At 44.6% G+C, this 21,727-nt stretch overlaps 2 protein-coding genes across 4 annotated transcripts in view; one reads left to right on the top strand and one right to left on the bottom strand.

Moving 5' to 3' along the window:
- The window catches only part of MACROD2 (mono-ADP ribosylhydrolase 2), an 852,361-nt gene that overhangs the window by 85,643 nt on the left and 744,991 nt on the right, over positions 1-21,727 (top strand). The window lies entirely within an intron of this gene.
- FLRT3 (fibronectin leucine rich transmembrane protein 3) lies at positions 8,083-20,594 on the bottom strand. 3 transcript variants are annotated; one of them, XM_082758239.1, is made up of 3 exons: positions 20,468-20,594; positions 13,421-14,076; positions 8,083-12,228 (listed from the first exon to the last, which is right to left on the bottom strand). In XM_082758239.1, exon 3 carries the CDS (start codon positions 12,181-12,183, stop codon positions 10,240-10,242), a length of 1,944 nt encoding a protein of 647 aa, XP_082614365.1. In that variant the 5' UTR covers positions 12,184-12,228; positions 13,421-14,076; positions 20,468-20,594; the 3' UTR covers positions 8,083-10,239. The 3 variants fall into 3 exon arrangements, with proteins under 3 accessions (XP_082614365.1, XP_082614363.1, XP_082614364.1); XM_082758237.1 differs by having other exon boundaries at positions 13,343-14,076; XM_082758238.1 differs by having other exon boundaries at positions 8,083-12,313; positions 13,343-14,076.

Raw genomic sequence — 21,727 nt, forward strand, 5'->3', positions numbered from 1 at the left:
TTTAGCAAAAATTACTTGGAAGAGCTATTAATTTTAGCATAAGAGTGATTATGCTGTATATAGAAAAACATCTGACCATATGTTTATATCCTTATTTTAAAGGAGAATGATGATAGTTAATTTAAAGAGAAATAGAAAACCTTGGTAGACGTTTCTCTTTCGAAGAAAATGGAGAACAAACAGACTGAGCCCTAATCATTTTTCCACATTTGCAGTATGGCCGTGCATAACGTTTGTTCCTGAGTTCAGAGTACACAACACCTGGAGAGCATTGTTAAATGGAAAAGCATCGCAGGCTTTGCAGTGCTGAACAGCCAAGCTGGTCTGTACTTGCCCACATTTTGGTATTTTATAGTTGCTTCCATATCTTTAGTAGACATTACGTTCCCGTGGAACAACGTGAGGATTCCTTCTGCTGTTGCTGTAGTTCAGCTGAGAATTACTGTCAAGCCACAAGGTTACAAGATTACAAACTGTAAGATTACAAGTACCTTTAAAAATCATTAGTGAAGGAGCAATATTATGAAAAGGCCTCAAACTTATTTTTTCACTTTGCCTAGAACAATCTTTAAATACTTCCAGGGTTTCTCAACCAAGGTGGAATATGGAAGTCACACCACAGTGAGCAGGAAGGTTTTTTCCCCTTTCCTTTTTACTTCATGCAGTTTTTATTCTAATGAGACATCCCTGCAATTACCATCATTGCCTTTCACTGTACACGGAACATTTTTTCTAGGCAGCTTCAGCGATTACACCTGCAAAACTGTCAGTCCAACAGCAAAACCCCCGGCACTCTGCAGTTTGCAGGCAACCTGCACGCTCAGCGTATAATAACACATCCCAGGTATTAAGTGGTGAGCGAGCTGCCATTAGAGAAATAGCCAAATCTCTCCCAGCCCACGGGAGAGAAGGGTTTAAAGGTCTTGGCTCAGCCATGTGGTGTGGGGAATGGCACTATTTCTATTTTTTTGGGGGGGAGATGAAGTGAACTTCAGTAATACCTCAGCTGATGATGGACAAATGTCATGTTGGGCACACCTACTCTCTATCCTCTTTCTTACTCCTCCTGCTTGTTTTTGGGATGTGAGGGACGCTGATTTGTGCTCACACAGTTCTTGTGTCTCGGTTACTGAGGAGGCTGTGAGATGCAAGGCTCAGCCATGACATTTTTTAAGACCAGACACTTGGCAGTGTCTTCAAAATTCCCCATTTCTTGTCCATCCCATCGAGCCACCAGTGAGGTGAGGCACCAGTATTATTGTGCAGAACAGTAGTAAACGTGATGCCTGGCTTTATCAGATGAAAGTTCATCTTGATACGTATTTTTTTACCCCAAACTCACCAGCACGTGTGGCCGTCCATTGCCCTGACCCAGCAGAGATGACAGCACCTGCGGGAGCCCCTCCTGCTGTGCGTGGGGAATGTGCCCACCTCCGTGCAGGTGTTTCGGCGGGCTGCAAGGCACTCAGGCCAAGGCTTTGGCAGGTCTCCAGCGCCCATCAGCGCCTGGCACGGCTGCTTGCCTCTCTGCAGGGATGCAGCCTGAGCGAGGAGCCTGCCTGTTTGGCCGCTGCTGTGCCGCCCCATCGGGCCCGAGCATCCCCAGGCTCCCGCTGCTCCTGCATGAAGGCATTTCTGTGTTGGTGGCGAACGCTTTTGTTTGCCATCTCCTCTTATTTTCCCTCTGAAGTCGTTGGTCATCCCTTCGCAGCAGAAGCTTTGCGTAATCCAGACCTGGTTTCTGTTGATGGATGCTTCGCTGGTAGCCTTTCGGCCTGCTGAACGTGTTTGGATTGGTTTAAAGGGATTTTATTAAAGGATGAAGTTAGTCTTTGTTAGCATGAGAAGCAGCAATAGGTAAAGATGTTTTTATTTTAAACCCATCAGTATCAGGGAGTATTTTCTGTCGTGTGGAGGAGTAAAAAAACAAACAAACAAACAAAAATACAAATAATAAAACAAATAGTGAATAGTCGCACAGCTCCCATCTTTCGAAGAGGGAAGCCTTTGATCAGATCACAATCTTGCATAAGCACCTCCATAGGGCCTTTGGTCAATGCAGCAGGATTTGTGAAGGTTTATTTCCCCCCGTCAGTAAAACAGGATATCTACCTGCAACATATTGTAGCATGCTTTTTCCCCTAATTAGAATCTTAGTTTAATGGCTCTCCTTCCTTTCCCTTTCCTCCTATCAGTAGTATCCTAAAAGCTAAATTGGCAAACATTTTTTTTTTTGGTTTTAATATTTAATGACTGAAAAAGATAAAAATGCTTTTAGAAAGAGTCAGTCAGTTGATAAGGTAGGGAAAATAAGAAGATGTCGATGAACCCTGCTGCACAAACATTCATTTCCTTCTGCATAGAATGTGCATTGAAGTGTATCAGGAGGTCTGGGGGGGAAAAAGTCCTTAATGAAAACATGCTCATGGCAGCTACAATTGTTTGTGAATTCAAATAGAGTAAACCTTAAAAGGTATTTCGCAGGGGAAACTGGGCATTGCATCAAAACATCCATGCGTGAAAACTGTGTCATTTATTTTTTATTTATTTTTGGGGGGCGGAGGGGAAAGTAGTATTTTTTTTGAAGCCTAGGGTAGTAGTAGGTCCCATAATTTGGGATGTCCCTGTCCCTGTTTGCTGGAGGCTCAGTTGCACTGGGCTCCTCTCAGTGCCTCTGTCTGCAGTGGTCAGGGCAGCCCCAGCATCGATGGGGTCCCCAGGCCAGCAGGCAGTTAAAGACCTGAGCACTTACTGGCACGGATGAGCCTTCAGAAACCAAGCTGTTGCTCTTACGTTCACTATAGTTCAGTTTTGAGTAGCGGAAATAGTGTTTTGTGGTGTTAAATCTCTCCCTAAGAATTCTCCTTAACTGACCTTGTTTATTTGGATTTTCTCAGTATAAATATGGGCCGGAGGCAAGCAGCAATGTTGAGAGCGGCTTCTTAGGAATATCTGATTTATTTATTTTTCCCCTTAGCATCATGTATTTGTAAGCTCGGGTAATAGTTGGAGATTTTGAGGGTAAATGTTTTGCGATGTGCCTGCCGTGGATTTAACAGCAAACTCTTTGAGGAGATTTTACCACCTTGCCACTGTATGTGGACAAATGCAATTAGCAGTGAAGAGCTTCTTATATGCAAATTGGTCGTGTTTACTGAACAAACTCTATCAGCTTAATTTAAAAAGAATGGGAAAAAAAAAAAAAAAAAAAAAAAGGAAGAAGACCTTAAAGGTGGTTACTGCCCTGTTTGTGCTCAACCTTCTTGAGCTTTCAGAGCAGCAGCAAAAACTCCCCTGCAGCCAAACCCAGCTCCAGGAGCCTGAGCAGACCCTGTTGGAGGTGCTCGTGTCCTCCCTGCCGCTGCAGGGTGCATCCTGCCATCGTTACCTTTTCTCCCTTGGGCACGGAGCTGGCGTGGGGCTGGCAGCTCAGCCCCCCGGCAGGATTCGCCTGTAGCTGGCTTTTCACCCTGCTCGGCCACAAAACGCCAAGTCCCAGATGCCAAAGCAGCTTCCGAGATTGGGGAATACCGGTTCTCGTGGTGGTACGCCGCGTGTCGTTACCGCATCGGGGAGAAATGAAAAGGTTATTAATGGATGAAACAGGTAACATGCCATTAAGGTGCTGTCACAGTAAAATAATTGCTTTGCAGACATTAGGCACAGAGGCTCGGCATTATCAGCTAATGTCCTAAAATTATGTTTACTCGCTGGGTTAGCACTTCCCCAGTATTCGGCTTTCTCTCTGTTAATGAGCTCGTGTTCCCTACGGGCAGTCAAGTATTCTGTCAGGCTTCAAAATAAGCGCCTTCGCCGCTTCTCGTGCAGATCACTGAAACCAGGTAAACAAACGGCCACGAAATGGAGATGCTGCAGTTACCAGCATCCTGCACCTTGTTCCAGCTGCAGGAAACAAAAGCAGTGTTTGGGGTTTGTTTCTTCTTAGAGGAGTGCGGTGCAAATCACATCTGTTTCTGATTCATGGTGTTAATTACATGGGGGGTGAGCAAGTACAACACGCAGGCTGAAAGGGATGAAGGGTCTGTACAGGCTTGGGTCTTGTCTGTGCTCCTGGAGTAAGATTTACAGAGTGGCTTCCTAAATCCTCTTCCTTGTCAGAACAGCAGTGTTCCCGGGTAGGTGGTTTCATTTTTTCGAGCATTCATTTAATTGTTTTCCCATTTAAGCCATGGAAAAACAACACTTAAGTTTAAGGAAGCCAAACTAATCCCACTTTACACGTAGAGAGCTGTAGCCAGAGATGATGTGCGAGGTAAGCGTGCTTTCGTATACTCCTCATTTGAGCTGCTAATGCTTGTTCTGGTAATTCAGAAAACGATGCTAATGTAGCAGGTTCAGCGTTGGTCAAAGGCTTAGGCTCGACATGGCTGCTGTGTCTGATTTGTTGTTGTTTCTGATGCACAACTGCCTACATAAATGCAGTTGCTTGTATGCATCTCAGAATAAAAACTTCCATATTTTACACAGGAACTTACAGCGCTGCAAACTACTGTAATTACCCTAGTGCAATGCTTGTAAAAAAAAGCAATGCTTTTCAGTTAAAATCCTGAAAAGCATTAATGTGAGAAGAGATGAGAAAGGGAAGTTTGTGGGTGCTATTTTAACCCCCCCCCCACGCTTGCCTTAAACATGTATTGATGTGGGATAGGTGTTAAAATTGTCAACCAATTCACTTTTATATCCAATTTAAACTGAAAGATTTAGAGTGAAATTATTTACGCCTATTAAAAAAAAAATCAACAACAAAAACCAGCAAATTAAGCAAAACCAATACCAGTACCTGCAGAAAACACCTGCTTTCATGTGGAAATCCAGCTGCCAGGTAGGCATTTATCAGGAACAAAGACTAGAGGAGGAAACGAGTACTACATGAATAGGATGTGCACTTCTGATCTTAGAGATCTTTTAAAATATTTTGCTAAAATTAAAAAGTTCAATTGTTACTCCAGGTTAGTATGTGCATAATTTAGGCCTTCTGTAGATGATGTTCCTGTATTTGATGATGGAAGACCATCGAGCAGCCCCTGGCTTTGAGCAGTGAGACCTTCCGTGACTGCATCTATAGATAGGCAGTGCTTAAGCTCCACACGGGAGCAGGAGCAGGGGCTGGCACTCGGCTATGACCTGCTCCCTTGGTTTGGTTACTTAAGAGGGCTGTTCAGGACAGGGCATCAGCCCATATGAGCGCTATCAGCCCGCTTCGACAAGTCAGATTATTTAATTAGCCCTCCTAAGACACTTCTATTTTTATAACTTATTTATGAGCGCTCTTGCTAAGCTAGAAGGTCCAGGTTCAGATTTCAAAAAGCGTTTTCAGCTCCTGGTGTTGTTACCACAACTCCCCTGTGTTCTCATCTTGAGAAAACACAAGGAGGTAGTAATAAGCGATTGGGGCTAGCTGATACGCTTCAGCCCTTAAACCCTGTCTTTCAGGTTTCAGGGATAGCTTACGATGAAGTTTTGCCTGGTCTGAGATGTGGGGCATGTTGGCAGCATGTTCTCCACAGGGGTCAGCTGCTGGCCATCGCCATTCCTTCCTTGCACCTTTGACCACCATTAATCCAGGGAGCTGCCAGAGGACAGGTCTTTATTCTGGGACCCATATTTTAGAAGTGCTTTGGTTTCCACATGGAGTAGGAAAGTTCCCCAGCAATCATTGAAGACTACAGGAAAATTAGCATCTTGCTTGATGCTGGTAAAATGAAAGCGATGCTTGCCCCCAACTAGATATTCTGCCATTCTTTTATTTAGTTCCACATAGTCAGTGTGTTTTTTAATCTATTTTTTGTTGTTGTTTTTGAGAGGAACAGGAAATAATTTGATGATTTACTATTAAAATTCAATCTAACGTGCATGTTTAGCAGAAAAAATCTTTTAAACCACTTGTGCCCAGCCTCTGTATCATGGTTATACCTTCAGAGTGTTTGAAACAACAATTTTATCACAAGGGTCATTTCATCATCCTCCACCATCCCCCAAATTGAATTCATTCACAAAGAAAAAATATGCTTTAAAGTGTAAAATTGTCATGTCTGAATTCAGTCAATTGGCTCTTCCTTTCTGGCGAATCACTCCTGGCTAGTTTGGAAAAATGCTTTGTAAAGGTTTCAGTTGTGGTAAGTGGTGGCTTGTGGCTTGAAGCTTGTTGTTGTGGTGACACTTAAGAAACAGTTAATTAAACAAAGCTCAGTCCCAAGGTGATGCTGAAACACTAAGCGGTGAGGGTGCCTCTGTGGATTTGAAAGTCATGTGAAGCTGTTTTGAAAGCAGAGGATATCCTTGCAAGTGATGGTTCCATCCAAAACCGAAACAAATCTGGTTTGGGTAAGTCCAGGCAGGTGGCTTTGCCAGGTCACATTCAAAGATCCTGTCCAGTTGCAGGTGAACGCACAGAAATGCATCCTCTTAAGAGAGAGAAATCTATAATGTATTCAGTGCATTATGTTATCAGTAAATTATTTTACTAGCAAATAAGGCTCTTTATTACTTTCGTTCTTGCTTTATTGCATTTGCTGCTCTACATTCAATATGTACAGCATTGGCACAATATAGCTTGCATGCTAGCTAGTGCATTAGCAGAATTGGTAACTGTTCCAAAGCCATAATGCTTTGATATTGGTCCTGTTAAAGCCAGGGAGAAAAACAAAACAAACAAACAAAAAAAAACAACCCCAAACCCCAACAGTTGTTGCATTTCAGGCTGTTGTACAGTTAGGAAATAACAGCTTACAAATGAAGCAAATGTAGTTGTGGAAGTTTACTGAGATGAGACAAAATTAATATGGCTTCCAAAATACCAGCTGTTTTTTTGGAGTCAGCTTTTAGTTTACAACAGAACTGTGAGCAATTCGGGATAGCAATATAAATTTAAAAAGGGACAAGAATAGGGAATGTAAAAGATACCAGGCGTAGAATTTTAACATTGAAGATGCTGATTCAATTAACTCGGCACACACGTTTTGGTTATGTTGAAAAAAAATTTCACTCCATGCTCTGAAATTAAGTATTTGACAGTAGACTGAAATAATGTGGAATTATAGTTATTTGAGATAATTTAATGTGGATTAATTTTGATAAATATGATGAGCAAACTGCTCAATGTAGTAATCATATTTGTCTACATATAGAACTGTCTAATAGAAGGGATTTATGCATGGTGCTGGAGAGCACTGCATGCTCTAACTGTAGTGCTATGTTAAGCAGAAGAGTCTTGGGAGACAGTCGTGGCATGAAGCAGAACAGAAATTTATGTAAATATCAAAAGACAAAAAAATACAAAGTCTAGTTTGAAATGAATCTTTCACTTGCCAAGTTGACACGTCTGAATATTATGCATGTTCTGTGAAAGCTGCCATAGAACTCAAGAACCATAGATGTGCCGTGGTTTTTACATTGACAGCAACTGCTGTAGGAAGCAACCGGCTCTGCCTGCACACCTGGTCTGTTTTGCCACAGAGGATGGCATCGTTTCTCCAGGTTTTCATCTGCTTTCTGGTGGAGGTGAACGTGGAATGACTGGGCCAACTCGTTGAGGGTGCTTTGGATTTGCATGTTTTTGTCTCAAAGTACATTAATTTTTTAACGCAGAAGTCCTTGCACGTAGGACTGGTACACAATTACCTCCTCAAATGGCAGCTTGCTGTAGCCCATTATACCTTTGCGTGGAATCATCCAAGAAGTGTAGGTTGATGGTGTGTACCATCACCGGGCTGCCTTTGGATGGTCTAAGTAGGGGCACAGGAGAGCACTCATTGAGTTTTCTGCTACCCTTTACACATCATACATTTTGAGTCAACTACAAGAGAGGTTTTTGCAGCAAGAGCTTGAAAACTCAGCAAAACCCATTTAATTTTGCTACTGGAGAGCTGATGGCAAAGGACTAATTATCTGTTGCCAGTGATCCAGACATTAAATGTATCTCAGGTGTAAGGGTCCCTGTATGCTAGCTTACATGGAAAAAAACAAAACAGGTCTGTCTTCTCCATTTGGGTTGGTTTTCCTTCCCCACTTACTGCTCAGGAAGCCTTTTGCACAGGAACATAGCAAGGCTGTGTGAGGCTGTGTGTGCCTCTTGGGCAAAACAGTCCCGTGCATCACCCAGAGCTGCACACAGAGCCGCTGAGCGGAACATGCCCCTGGTACTTCTGGCGTGGTGGATCCTGACGATGCTGCCTGTAACGGAGATGATGGGACTGCGGGAGGTCAGTGGCGAAGCACCACGCTGCTCCTCTATGGAGACTCCTCTGCCGCTCAGAAACTGCAGGTGGTGTTGCCGTGACTGGAAAATGAGGTTGAAATGAGCTGTGTGTTACTGGGACCTCTGGCAGAAGGGTCATTTGCTGGTTGACTGCTGGTTGACCATCAGTCTTGGTGTCTCTCACTTTGTCCCGTCATCTTCTGTCCTGTACCAGTCATTGAGAAACAGACAGGCTCAGCACTGCTAAAATTCTCTTATAATTGAATTGCATTTGGTATACGTTCCTTCCTTGCAGAAATATTGTCCAAAATATTAAGCTTTTGTAGGTCCCCCTATCTTTTTCTTGGTGTTGAAAAAAATTGTATCTCAGAGGGCTGTAACTCTGTGCTTTCCCTCTTGTTCATTGCTAACACACTTGGAAGTTGTGAAAACTTGCTTTTTCAAAGTAATTAAAGAAATCCAGGAAGTGTGATACTGTGTTGAACAAAGAAAAAGGTGAAACTCGTGACCTGAAAAGTAGTAGCTTTCGAGTGAATTTCCTACCAGTGCACTGCAGACATGTGACTTTGCTCTGTACTGATTTTTCAAATTCATTCATCAATAAGAACAATGTTTTTCATATTTAAGTTACGTATGAAAAAGTGGGTATTTTATTTTTTTTTAATTTTTTTTTTGTTTTGTTTTTAAAAGCTTGATACATGTAGCGTTGGATCAAGGCACATACAAGACTAGCCAAAGGGCGTACAATGCACTTTGGTTTTTAGTTGAAGAAACAAATGATTATGGCAACAAAGAGTGGCTTGGGGTTTAAACATGAAAATAGCTTATAGTTCAGCAGGAAGGCAGAAAGAAACGATACCTTACAGATTTACCAAGGAATTTCTGGAAAACTGTGACAGTAATGGGCAGTATTCCTGACTGTAACGGCAGTATAGTTAACACATACCTACGTACTGTTTGAGTATACGCTTTTAAAATAGCTGTAAGCTCCAATTTTGTTTACCTTTGTGACTAGAATTTTTTATACCTTGCTTGCATTGCCTGTTTTTTGTCCTGCTTGTTTTTCTTACGAAACTCTCCTCTCAGCCCATTGCTGTTCCGGAGCAGTTGCCAAGCGTTTTCCCTGTGCCCTGCCCCTGCCTCCCAAATGCCTGTGACCATCCATCACTGTTTTCTCTGTAACAAGCAGACCGCTGGTGCTGATAACCAGAAATCTATCCCTAAAACCGTATCTACCCTGTGGTTTCTGGAGCCTAGTGCATTTTTATTTTTATTTTTTTTTGGAATTCCTTGTTAGAAATTTCGTTATGCTTTCTTCCAGGGGTCAATTCTTTCCTTACGCGTGTCAACAGTTTCAGTCTCATGCATGTAATTGATTTGATTATTTTCTTTTCAATTGGATTTCACCATTGTTGACATGGATATATCCAGACAGCTGATATTGCCCATTACTACACGCATTTTTGTTTATTGAATATTGTTGTGGTTTACAGATTTAATAGACCCAACATTTAAAGTTCTGTGAGTTTTTGCAACCACTGCTTGATCTTCTTGATTTGCCAGGTTTAACATTATTTTATTAATACCAAAGTGAAAAATGGCCTGTGCTTACACTTACAAGGATCTCAGATGAATGTTCTGACTGCTCAACACGGCAAGAAAATTCACTTTCACAGTCAACAAGTCATCTTACTCAGTAGAACACAAAAGTTAAATGGTCTGTAACTTCAATATTAGCAAGGAAAATACAGTACAAATTACTAAAAAATACTAAAATAGAGAATTGTGGTCAGGTATCCCCACTACATTAATCGCAGCAGTAGCCTGAAATTTGAAACTTTTAATAAAAAGTTCTTAAATATAAATTATATGGCAAATGTACAGTACATTGCTTTGTCAGTCTTTAATCCAGTGTTTTGCAGTAGAACAGCAACCGTTAAAGTCAGTCTTTTCTCGTTTATAAAACAAAAAACAAAAAGAACCCAAACCAAAACCAAACCAGTCTTTCACGTCCTTCAGTATCATGAGTGCGAATGATCTGAATCTGGAATACCACTGTCTCTGTAGCTCCTGTTACTACTGCTTTCACTGTGGCTGTTCTTGTAGAGGTTCATGCCGTTGGGCGGGAAGATGGTGTGTATTACAAACTCCTCCTTGGACACCTGGTCGTTGGTGATGGGTATCATCTGGAAGGAAGTCTCCCTGATTTCCAGGATGGAGTTGTCCTTCTTGGTTCCCGCTTCGGCGTAGTCATCCTTTCTCCTGCGTCCCTTGCTGTAGGCGCAGTTCCGGGAGAAGAGGGACCCGTTCCTGTGGACGTACCAGCACACCAGCGCCAGCAGCGCTATGGCCACCAGCGCCACCGCCCCGCCGATGATGGCGGCCAGGGGCAAGCTGGAGTTTTTGTAAGGCTCCTTCTCCTGCTCCCGGTTGAGGGTGGTGGTCGGGTTGTACATCTTGAGGGGCGCCGTCTCGGTCTCGATGCACTCGGGCGTTTCGTCGGAGAGATAGATGTTGCTGGTTTCCATGGGAACCATGCAGACGCGGTACGGCGACTCGGGCTCGAGCGCCGTCAGCAAGTAGTCGCTTCTGTCTCCGGTGACGATGGTTTCTGTTATAGATCCAAAGGCAGGGCTGTGGCCCATCTTGAGCCAGCTCAGTCTCAGAGCGGTCATCGGCAGCGCCACTTTCCAGGAGATGTGAATGGTCTCCGTGCTCACGGATTTCACGAATATCGTAATGACTTTGCGCACCGGGCTGGCTGTGGTTCTGTAGTTCTTGTTCAGGTTGGGAGCCTTCATCTCAGGCTGTCTGGTCACAGAAACCGGCCAGTGTCCCTGGGCCGGGTACAAGGTGTTTGGCACCGCAGTGGTGATTTGGATGGTGCTTATATCATCCTTACAGTCAAACAGTTCCGCGTTCAGGTCTTTGATAGCCATCCCACGGACTTTTTCCGGTGCCTGACACATCAGCCCACGCACGTTCACTTTCAAGGGTAAGGACTGCAGCCAGTCACGGACCCATTTCATTTTGCACCCGCAGTGCCAAGGGTTGTTACGAAGGAAGAGTTGAGTTATGTTGTCCAGGTCATCAAAGACACCCTGAGGTAAATTGCTGAGATTGTTGTTGGACATATCTAGCCGGTACAACTGCCGTAAGTAAGAGAAAGCGTTGGGTGGCACACGATTTATATGGTTTTCTTGAAGATAAAGTTTTCTTAGGTTTGTTCCTGGCAAATTTACTGGTGCGGCTGTGAGTGAATTGCGGACCAATGACAGTTCTGTAAGATTGACTAGATTCATGAAGACCTTGTCTCCTAATCCGTGGTTATTTAAAAGATTTCCGTCTAAAACAAGGCGTTTTAGATTTGTAAGGTCTTGGAGGGACAGCTCTGAAATCGTGGAAATACGATTATCATCCAAGCGTAGCTCTTCTATCGTTTTAGGCAAACCCCAGGGAATGGTGCTAAGGTGATTTCGAGAGAGAAAAAGAAGTCTGAGATAGATGTTGTCCCGGAAAGCTCCGTCCTCAATGCTAACAGCGGAAACCGAATTATCATCCAAATGCAGTTCTTCCAGATAGGGAATTTGTGAAAGTGAATCATAAGTAATGGTCCTTATGTTATTCTCCTGCAAATGCAGTTCTTTAACGTACTTAGGGAGGTTAGTGGGGAATTCATCTAGGCTGTTGTGGTATAAATATATTCTTTCCACCCTAAGCAAGTTCTTCAGTTCTGAAGGAATCCCAGCATTATTAATTTGATTGTTCTGAAGGAAGAGGGTAGTAGCATCCTCTGGGATTCCTGTAGGAATAGATGTCAAATCGCGATCATTACAATATATGAAACCCACATCACAGCGACATACTGAAGGGCATGGTTTGGCACTAACAGAATAAGGTGCCATGTCAAGTAACAGCCCTATTTTAGTCCAAATTAGGAAGATGCTCCAGGTTACACTAATCATGGTCAGGAATGATGAGATTTGTATACAGTTCTGATCTTCAACAATCTAAAAAAACCAAACAAACAAAATTATCCAGATCATCAGCGAAGAAACTCCAATGAAAATTCAACTTCAACATTACAGAAGACATCTGAAACACACACATGAAAATAAATTCAAGTTGGCAGACATTTTACTTTCTCTACATCAGTTATTATACTCTTTCTTTTACTAATTCAATTAATAAACTGTTCTGCCTGGTAATTTAAAGTAATATAATCAGGTATGTCTGATCTGTAAATAGCTCCGTTTAAGCAAGAAGGCTCCTTCTGAGGATTCCTCCACGTTTCACATGTGGATTTTGTTCATAGATACCCTTATAAGTACAGAGCTGAAGTCAAACCAGAGTTCAAGTAAATCATTCTGTATCTGAAAGATAAGAATTCCTAAGCCAGCTAACTACCTAGGAGCCCTTACGTGAACTATAAAACCCTCACCAAACCCACGAGTTCAGTGGTAGCTATTCTGCAGGTTCAAGAAAGTCCTAATGGCACAGTATAAAATGCAGACAAGAGAGCAAAGACCAGCTAAAGAGCTTTCTTGATTTTTTTTTTTTTGAGTGTTCAACATAATGTTGCATGTTTTACAAACACTGCAGCTTACTTTTCTTGTTTTTCAAGCTGGAATGTTTAGAAAGGTGAATATAACAATTGGTTTTGTAGGTTACAAACTGACATAGCTGTTAGAGCCGTGGCTTTCTACTTGACTGGATGGAATATTTCATTACATGCTTAATTTCATGTTTAAATATTTGTCATTCTCAAAAGTCTTCTTACTAAAGCAGTACACTAATAAGAGACTATTTGGCAGGTTTAACCACATTTTCACATCTTATTAGTTCAAACTGTGCAGGTAAGGACAATATAAATTAACTCTTGAGACTGAAATTGTGCTTTGCACTGGTTGTATGTTTGTACATTGAGCTCAGGTAATTAGCATTTTTATAGCTTTTAAGACAATATAATTCAATTACCATTGTAATTAGGGTTGTGAAAACTTTTACAAGATGACCTATGCATTAAGACATGCCATGACCCTTTCCTTCTCTTGTGGGTTCATATATTAATTGAACTTTATTCTCCGAGGCACGAAAAGAAAAACAAATTAATATTGATCCTACCGTATTTAAAGGTAAGAGTAAATTTTGTGCTTGAGGACGTCCAGCAAACGCAATTTCTGTCTCACGAGCTGCTCTTACACTCTACTCCATGGAGCTGCTTCTCCCTTGGCTGCGTTTATTTGAGCGATCCTTCCGGCGGTGCGAGCCTCCTGGCACTACGCTCCGGGAGCAATCCAACAAAGATTTATCATGGTACATAAGCACACCAGGCCAGGGAGGAGAAAAGCTTCAACTTCCTTCTATTTTTGTCCTCATGTAAAGTCTGTGAAAGAAGGACAGCCTCTTTTGTTTGGTTTAACGCCTTTAACAGGAATTACTTTCTTTGTAACTCGTACCAACTCTTGTGTGTGGTGCAGTCGTCGGCGGTGACTTGAGCGCCGCGTGATGGAAACTATTCATTATGCTCAGGCTGGAATGGTGGTCGCCTCTTCAGGAGGTCAGCAGCGGGCTTTTATCTCTGTCCAGAATTATCCAAGGGTAAATTTTGTACAGTGGCTACATCCTGGTACATCCACGCCTTTTGGAGGGGACCATTTTCCAACTCTCACGTTTTATACACTTGCTCCGAATTTGTAATGCAGGAAAGAACTCCTCCTGCGCCACGCGCTGACGGCAGGTGGCTCTGCCCTCAGCACGTCATGCAGGTCGGGTGGTTTTCTTCATGGAAAGACACAACAGTCTTCCTTCCTTCCCAGAGAACTCCCCTTTAAAGCTTTCCTTGAACTCTTACTTTCCTGTAAAGTAACAAACAGAAGAAATTGTAATTAATAACAAGTGGTGGTGGGCGCTAGTATTCAGAGTTGTGCTGCATCCCCATATAAATTATGCTGTTTATTAACTAGCACAGCTCGTTATACCAAAACGATGGTATTTCAACAAAAGTCAGAGACGTTCGGAAACATCTTTTGCTGTTTAGTCTCGTGCTGCTGCTGTTTTGCTGGAACAAATCTTTTCCCTCCTTCCAGTAGCAAATGAAGTCATCCTGCATTAATAGATGGTAACAAAATCTGTGTAAGTGATGTGTCCCACTGGAGGACAAATGGCAGTCCTGCCTCCTGGGAGGAGGCCAACGTGTTTGCTTGCTTTTTCTCCCTGGTAAACTGAGGCATGTATCATCAGCCTCTCCTTGGCTTTAAATCTAAGATGAGTTAAACACCATTCAGTAGCTCTTGGAAGAAAGAGGAAAAGTTTTTACTCAAACAGAATTAGTATTTCACATCTGCAATCCAGTTCCTGAATTGTGAACTAGTCATCTGTGTCAGCTTTTTGACCACGGAGGTAATATGTGGGTTTTCTCCATGAAGTGTGCTCAGTATGCCAGGCTGTATGAACCTTTAAGCACTTGTATTTGTCATTTTGCACAGTGGAATCACTATTTAGATTGGTGTTTTATTAATCTGATTTTTCTCATTTCAAGAAAGAAAAATAATCTCGGCTCTTCCTATTTCTTGAGGCACTCTAATTATTTGGTCATTTTTGAAGGGCAATATTTTAACTCAGGCTACTTCATAGCACTACTGCAGAAAGCATTCAGTGAGATACCCAGTCTCTGTTCCCTGAAAGCATGTAGGCACTATCTGTTTGAAATAGAAATGGTTAAGTCTGAAAAAAAAAAAAAAAATCCTTAACATTTACTTCCTTTTCCCTTTGGTGATTGCATGTAGTCCAGGGAACAACTGAGTGCAGGTCTCAGCACTGGAAAGCTATGAAGAAACAGCAGGATGAATAATAATAATGCTTGCTTAGCTCCCTTCATACAGGCATAGGTAGAGTTGCTTCTGTCCATCATAAAATAGACCTACACAAAAGCAGTCTCTGCTTTAAAACTCTTTTGCAATTTGGAGCAGGTATCATGAAGTCCTCCTTTAGTAGATCCTGTAGCAACAGGAAATTTGCACTGACACAAACTGACTGACATAGATAAAAAATATGCTCCTCTTCAATGTAAAAAAGTGACTATTTAACAAAAAAAAAAAAAAAAAGGCAAACCAAACCCACTTCTGAGATGGTGGTACTGTCTGTTCTCTGAGGAAATCGTGAAGCTTTAGCTCTTCTTATGCTGCTTTCATGCTTATCTGAGGGTTTCTGTTTTGTTTTTTTTCACCTCATTTCAGCATTTTTTTAGTGACAATCGTTAGCTTAAAATGAGAGATGCACTGTAAGATTGGCAGAAACAAGTACTTTAACATATGCTTTATTTAAGGTAAAAACTCTGTGTGGCCACGTTTGGGATATAAGGGAATTCCTGTGTTGTAGGGCTTGGTTAACATATGCAGTCAGTAGAAAATGGAACAAAAAGGCTCCACATTCTTTGAGATTAAGCAGTGTCCGATTTCCTTGGTCTGTATTACTGAAGTGTTTGTGGAAACTTAAGTCCAGGATCTATTCCTAAAACTTGGAAATAAACACATGCTTAACAGCTGTATAAAAAATGATTTCTCTCAAGAACTAATGTGAAGTTGTGACAGAGGGTATTTTCTAGAAGTTAAATTATGAAGTAGGAACAAAAAGTTGTTGAGTAGGCCTTCGAAGGCTGCAGTAACTTTTAAAAACTTATAAAAAAAATAATTCTATGAATCGTTCTTTGGAACTTTTAGAGTTGTTAAGTAGGCTGTAAAAAAAAGCATGTTAGTATTGATCAAAAGAGAGTTTGTAGTATGCCTACACTACATACACATAAACATGAAAAAGTGCGTTTATTTTACCTTTCTAGCATATTAACTGTTTCTTCTTTGCTCCATTTGATAGTCATCCCTTCATTTATTGCCATTGTAATAGCAGTAATGTGTAGGATTAAAATGAAAGCACTAAAGCTCATTAGGGTCTTGGAATTTTTTTATCCGTGCTCTCAAAAATTACATAAAAACAAGGAAGAAAAATAAAAGCAGGTCTCTTTGGAGAAGACAACACTGTTTCAAAAATGTGGATTAAGACCATACCCCCCACTCCCTTTTCTAAACTTAGAATAGTTTTCTTCAGGTTCTGATTGTTTGATATCTTGCACTTCCCTTTTATATCTCAAGCCATAGCTGAAAACAATGTTTTTGCATATCAAAGGCTCCAGTGATCTGTCTACAGAGAAGAAGGGAATCCTGCTGCCATGCTCAAACTCTCCTCCTCTTGAGCTGTCTCTAAATATTCCCTGACACCCAGCCATTATAGCTGATCCTGCAGGATGAAAAGAGAAGTGACCCCCACTGGGCCAGGCGCTGTGTCCAGGTCTCCGCGACATCAAATTAGGAGGCTTCATGGACACATGGCTTTGAAAGGAGGCGTTAATTTTGAGCAGAGCAGAAAAAGATGGATTTCAGAAAGCAGGTGCCAAAATTCATTTTTTTTTTTAATGGGAAAAAAAATAAAAGACTTTCTTGGTAACAAGAGTAACGTCAGAACAACTGAACAGAGCTTTTATGCTTATCTTTATTCGGATTTGAATGTTTTCATGGACCTTGCTGGACTGCAGTGTTAAGTTACTTTTCCTGGGACACCGTGTAAGCAAGCACATTGCTACAGCTGGGGGATGCCCGAGACTTGTGCTTGCACTTATCGCTGGGCTGCAGCTACGGAGGGAAGGGGGGGGATCTCATTTTAAAACGTGGAAGGTAATTTGCACTGTACGAGAAAACCCACCAAAGAGCACTGTATTTACTGTAACACGTGGTATCCAGCTGCGCCGCCTGACTTGCATGAGAGCTGCAGGGCGGAAAAAGAAAAAAAAGAAAAAAAAAAAAAAAAAATGTTTGGTATGTTTGAAAAGCCAGGGGTTTACCTAAAAGCGGTGCCAAACAGATTTCTTCTTTCCAAGCTGTGATAAAACCTGAATAAAATCCAGACCTGGCACACTTCGGGTCACACAGTGCTTACTTGAATTTCTACTCCACCTCTGCGGTCCCTGCCAGCAGCTCAGGGAGCTGCAAAAAGCAAGGGCTTATTTCTAACCACCAACCCCACAGGGCCAAGGGAGGCAACTTCTGTCCAGGCTTTTTAGGTTATAAAGGACAGAAGTAACATTGGAAGTATTAGGATACGTGCATTCGACAAGCCTCAGTCAGTTTACCTCAATGAGTGCTCTTACACTGCAGAATTACCTCCATGTTGGTTTCTACCCTGAAATGGAGCAGAAACACAACGTGTTTTGTGCTCCCTGCCCTTCAAAACAGCGGTGAAGCCACCTATTCCCTGCACAGCCAGGTTACTTCCCAAAAGCCAGGGTTCCTCTCAAAAAGCTTCACAAACTTTTCAACGCCGCCTCCCCACCGCTAACCCGTACTTCACGCGCCGTGTTGTGTTTTTTAAAGCGTATGACTCGGAGTTAGTCGATCGTGACAGCAAAACGCTCTCTAAGCACCACATCGAGGGGCTGAAATTTCCACGATTATCGTGTTTCAGGAAGGTGCCCCGCTCCTTTGTTCGGCGCTAGGCGAGCAGAAGGTCCCCTGGCTGCCTTCTGGGGGCTGGAGAACGCAGAGGTTTTCAGTGAAGTGCCGGTGAGCTCCCCGGGGCAGAGTCTGGTGAAATTTGCCTCTCCCCGCCTTGGAGATAGGTGTTACTTATTTTTTTGGCTCCCCCCCACCTTACGCAGTAGTTGCACATACATAATATTGCCTTTGGCCGGCTGGTTCTGCCGAACTCCCATGTCTTAAAAAAATGCACGTTTCGGTGTGCTGTCTCTCCCTGGCTCAGAAATGGACGCTGGGCAGAAGTTTAACTCCACACCCAAGGGTTGCCGAGCCCCTGTTTGCCGCAGAGGGTGGAAATGAACCCGGAGTTGTTCAGTGGTCGTTCTCCAAAGTTCACTTCCAGCCGTATGCTGATGGTGCTCGCTCCGGGCCGTGCTGGGCTCGCTGCCTTAGTGCTCGCCTCGCCCCCTTTGGCCAGCGATGGCTGCTAGGTTTTCTCCTGAGAGGTGCTGCCGAGGTGAGCTGCCCTGCCTGCGCTTCAGCCGAGAGAAGGGAGCACAAACGCTGCCGTGCTTTCAAGAGGAAAATCATTTTTTCCCCCTCTGACAAATGCAGGTGGCATCATACCTGCTGTGGAGCTCCTGGCACAAACCGTTCGGTGTACAAAAAAACACCGCTCAAAGAGATACGGCTGTGGTAGATTCGTTTCTCTCCCTTCTCAAACCCTTGCCTCCTCGTTGGGATTTGCCCCGGGAACAGAAAACTCGGGGCACCACGGAGGGGCCAGGTCGGCTGTTCCTGGCTGCACAACTCGGGAGGATGCCGGCTGCTCCCCAGGGCCCCCAGGACGCAGGACTCTCACGCTGGCAATCCCAAAACCTCCCAATCCTACAAACTCCGTGCCGCCTCGTGCCTGGAGGCGATTAGGGAAGGCTGCAGGAGCAGCAGCCCCTTCGCACTGCCTGCAGACAAAGATGGCCAGCTACCAACCCAGGCCGCCCCCGACAGCCGCGGCACCAAGTTTGCAAACTGCAGCCTCCGCTTCTGCTGCCTCCCCCCCGAGAGCTACGGGGTGCCGAGGGAAACCCCAAAGAAAACCCCAAAGCAAAATCCCCAGACGTGCACCTTTATTTCGTTCTGGCTGCAACACACGCACGCTTTTATTTCCGAAGATGAAAGCTCGCTGCGAGTTTACTACAGAGTTTTTTTGCCCACTGGGGGGTGGTACACGCTGCAAAAACTGTGCTTTAAGAGCCACAAGTCAGATGTTTTTTCGCTGCTGTCCAGTTTTCTCTGCTTTAATTACACCAAAAGTCTCCTGTTGAGAAAAGCAGAGGCTGCCTCCGAAGGGGGAATTAAAAGAAAATAAAATAAATCACCCTTTCAGAGACTTTACAGACCCTTATTTCCCGTGCTGACCACACGAACAGCGGTATTTTTTCTGGTCACTCTCCGGTTAAAATGAAGTGGTTCAAATGTACCAAAAAAAAAAAAAAAAGAGAAAATTAACATTTTAAATGTACACCGAGGCTCAGTCTCCGTTTCTGGTGTACAGGAGGAGCAGGGAAGGCAGGAAAAATAAATACAGCTTTTAGAAGTGATTAAACGTCGATGGAGAAATTGAAAAGCTCGACAGCAGCACAAATAGGACGATGAGAATAACCTCAGTATATTTTAGGCTAATTGGCCCCGTATAAACCCCGGCGTACCTTTTGTTTATGAAGTATTTGAAAACCGATCTGACACAGGGCTGCATTGTATGGTTTGGGAATAAATTAAAGGAAACTTGAGGGTATTTTAAGGGGGGGGGGGGAGGAAGGGAAGGGCACCGAAACCTCCGCTACGACCCGCTGCGTGGCATGGATGGCCAAGGGCAGCGCACAGGGCTCCGTGTTTCGCAGCAGATCATTCCTCTCCCCGCACACCCACCCCAACGGACAGACGCGGTTTTTTTGCCCCTAATTCAGCGTTTTTCACCCCAACTCCGAGCGCCGCTCATTAAGGGGCGCCGCAGCCCCGGGCAGCCGAGGGCGCTCAGTTAATTGCTGCTCCCGTCTCTGCGGGCAGCGTCTTCCAGGGGAAGGGAGGGAAAAAAATAATAATAATAATAAAAAATCAAATATCGGGGTCAAGATAATGAAAGGGGGTTTTTTAAAGTCGGGCAGCCCCCCAGCCTCGCCGTCCTCTGCTCCTTGGGGTTCCGGACCCGATGGGGACCGGGACTGGGACCGGGTTTGGGATCGGGACCGGGACTGTGCTCGGGATTTGGGATCAGGACCAGCTTTGGGCTCGGGTTTGGGATCGGGACCGCGTGGGCGCCCCGCGGGCTGCAGCGCTTCGCCCAACTCCTGCCGCGCCTTGCCAGCAGCGCGGAGGGGGGGGATATGCAATAATTAATAATAATTAATAGAAATAATTACCACTCAAAGGAGCAGCCCTGCCCGCTGCCGCAGGACCGGCTCGGCGCACAGGCGAACTTAGAGGGATGGGGATGGGAAAACAAAAGGCTCCGGCCGGCCGCGATGGGGACGGGGGGTTTGGGATCGGGGTTGGGGTTGGGGGGGGGGGATTTTTGGGGAGGCGGTGAGGACGAGGAGGGCTGCGGGATAAGGCAGGGCAGGGCAGGGGGCTCCGGCCGCCAAGTTGCCGAGAAGTCCCCGGGGTCCCGCTCCCCGTTTCCCCCCGACCCCCCTCGGCACGTCGCAGCGCGTAGCCCCGCGCTTACCTGCGGGGCGCGTGGCGATTCCTAACGCGGCTTTCGGTGCATTTTTTTTTTTTTTTGGCTTGTCGTTTTGATTTTTTTAAGCAGGAGGAGCCGGAGGAATAAAGGAGGGGGGGGTGGGGGGGGTGGGCAGGGGCCGAGTTGCGGTGCGGGCGCCGCGATCCCGGCGCGGTGCCGCGGAGCTGCGCGGAGCCGGGCGCGCGCCCTCAAGTCGCGGCGGGGGCGGGGCCGCGCGTCACCGCCGGGGGCGGGGCTTAGGGGGGAGAAGGAGGGGGGCGGGGCTTGGGGTGGGTGGGGGCGGGGCTTGGGGTGTTGGGGGGGGGGTGGGCGCGGGGCCGTCGCTAGGGGGAGCAGCCGGCGGCGCCATGGCTGACGGGGGGGTTAAAGGAGAGGGGTTTGGTGTGTTGGGGGGGAAAATGGGAAATAAAATTACAAAGTGCTAAAAAGCGTTTGTGTGTTTTCTAGCCCCCCTTCCCCCCCGTGTGTCAGGGCGGGTGGGCTTGGCACTGGGGAAGGCTTTTGGAACAAAACCTGGCTGCAGGGCAAGCCATGAAGCGTCTTCCCCAGATACTTGTCCGTAAAGCCAAATCTCCCTCAATAATCGTCCTTTATTGGTAGCCCGGTAATTAGCACCCTCAGTAATTACCGACGAGGTGGGCTTCTCCGCACCCTACCTGTCAGCAGGGTCCCCACACCTGCTGGCACCAGGCCGAGCTCCCGGAGCTCCGTGTCCCTGAGGCCCACGGAAAGCCCTGGAAAGTGGCGCTTTTCCTCCCAAAGTTTGGACATTGGACATCCGTCTGTTCGCCTTTCCTCAAAAGCAAACCAGGAGGAGTCCAGACTCACCCTTTTGAAAGAGGAGTTTTAATGGATTTGTTTGATACTGCTTGTCGTACGTGGTATTTAGGTGTTTGAAGCGTTATATTTGAAACGCTCTATACGTTCCGTATTTATTCAGAAGGTTTAAAAAAGAAATCCTGGATTGGTCTTCCTTGACAACAAGGGAAAGGGATTTATTTATTTACTGCTTTATCGCTTCAGTTCGAATCTTTCCCCAAAGACAGTAAAAACTAATAAGAAATTCACTTCGAGTTAAGGTACAGGGGTCTCTGTTGATAGTCCTGGCAGGGTGAGCTGTGCCCTAATCAGCTCAGTATGCAGTGCTGTATTGCTTATAAATTTTAATGTATATATAGCACATTTCACGCTTGTCCATTTGCGTACATATGCACATGTACTGCACAGACATAAGTGTACTCGGTG

The sequence above is a fragment of the Aythya marila genome, assembly GCF_965140915.1.
Source record: "Aythya marila genome assembly, chromosome: 3".
Classification (NCBI taxonomy): domain Eukaryota; kingdom Metazoa; phylum Chordata; class Aves; order Anseriformes; family Anatidae; genus Aythya; species Aythya marila.

Bases quoted from the DNA above. Each gene is read 5' to 3' on its own strand.
- FLRT3 (XM_082758239.1), bottom strand. From the start codon at position 12,183: ATGATTAGTGTAACCTGGAGCATCTTCCTAATTTGGACTAAAATAGGG.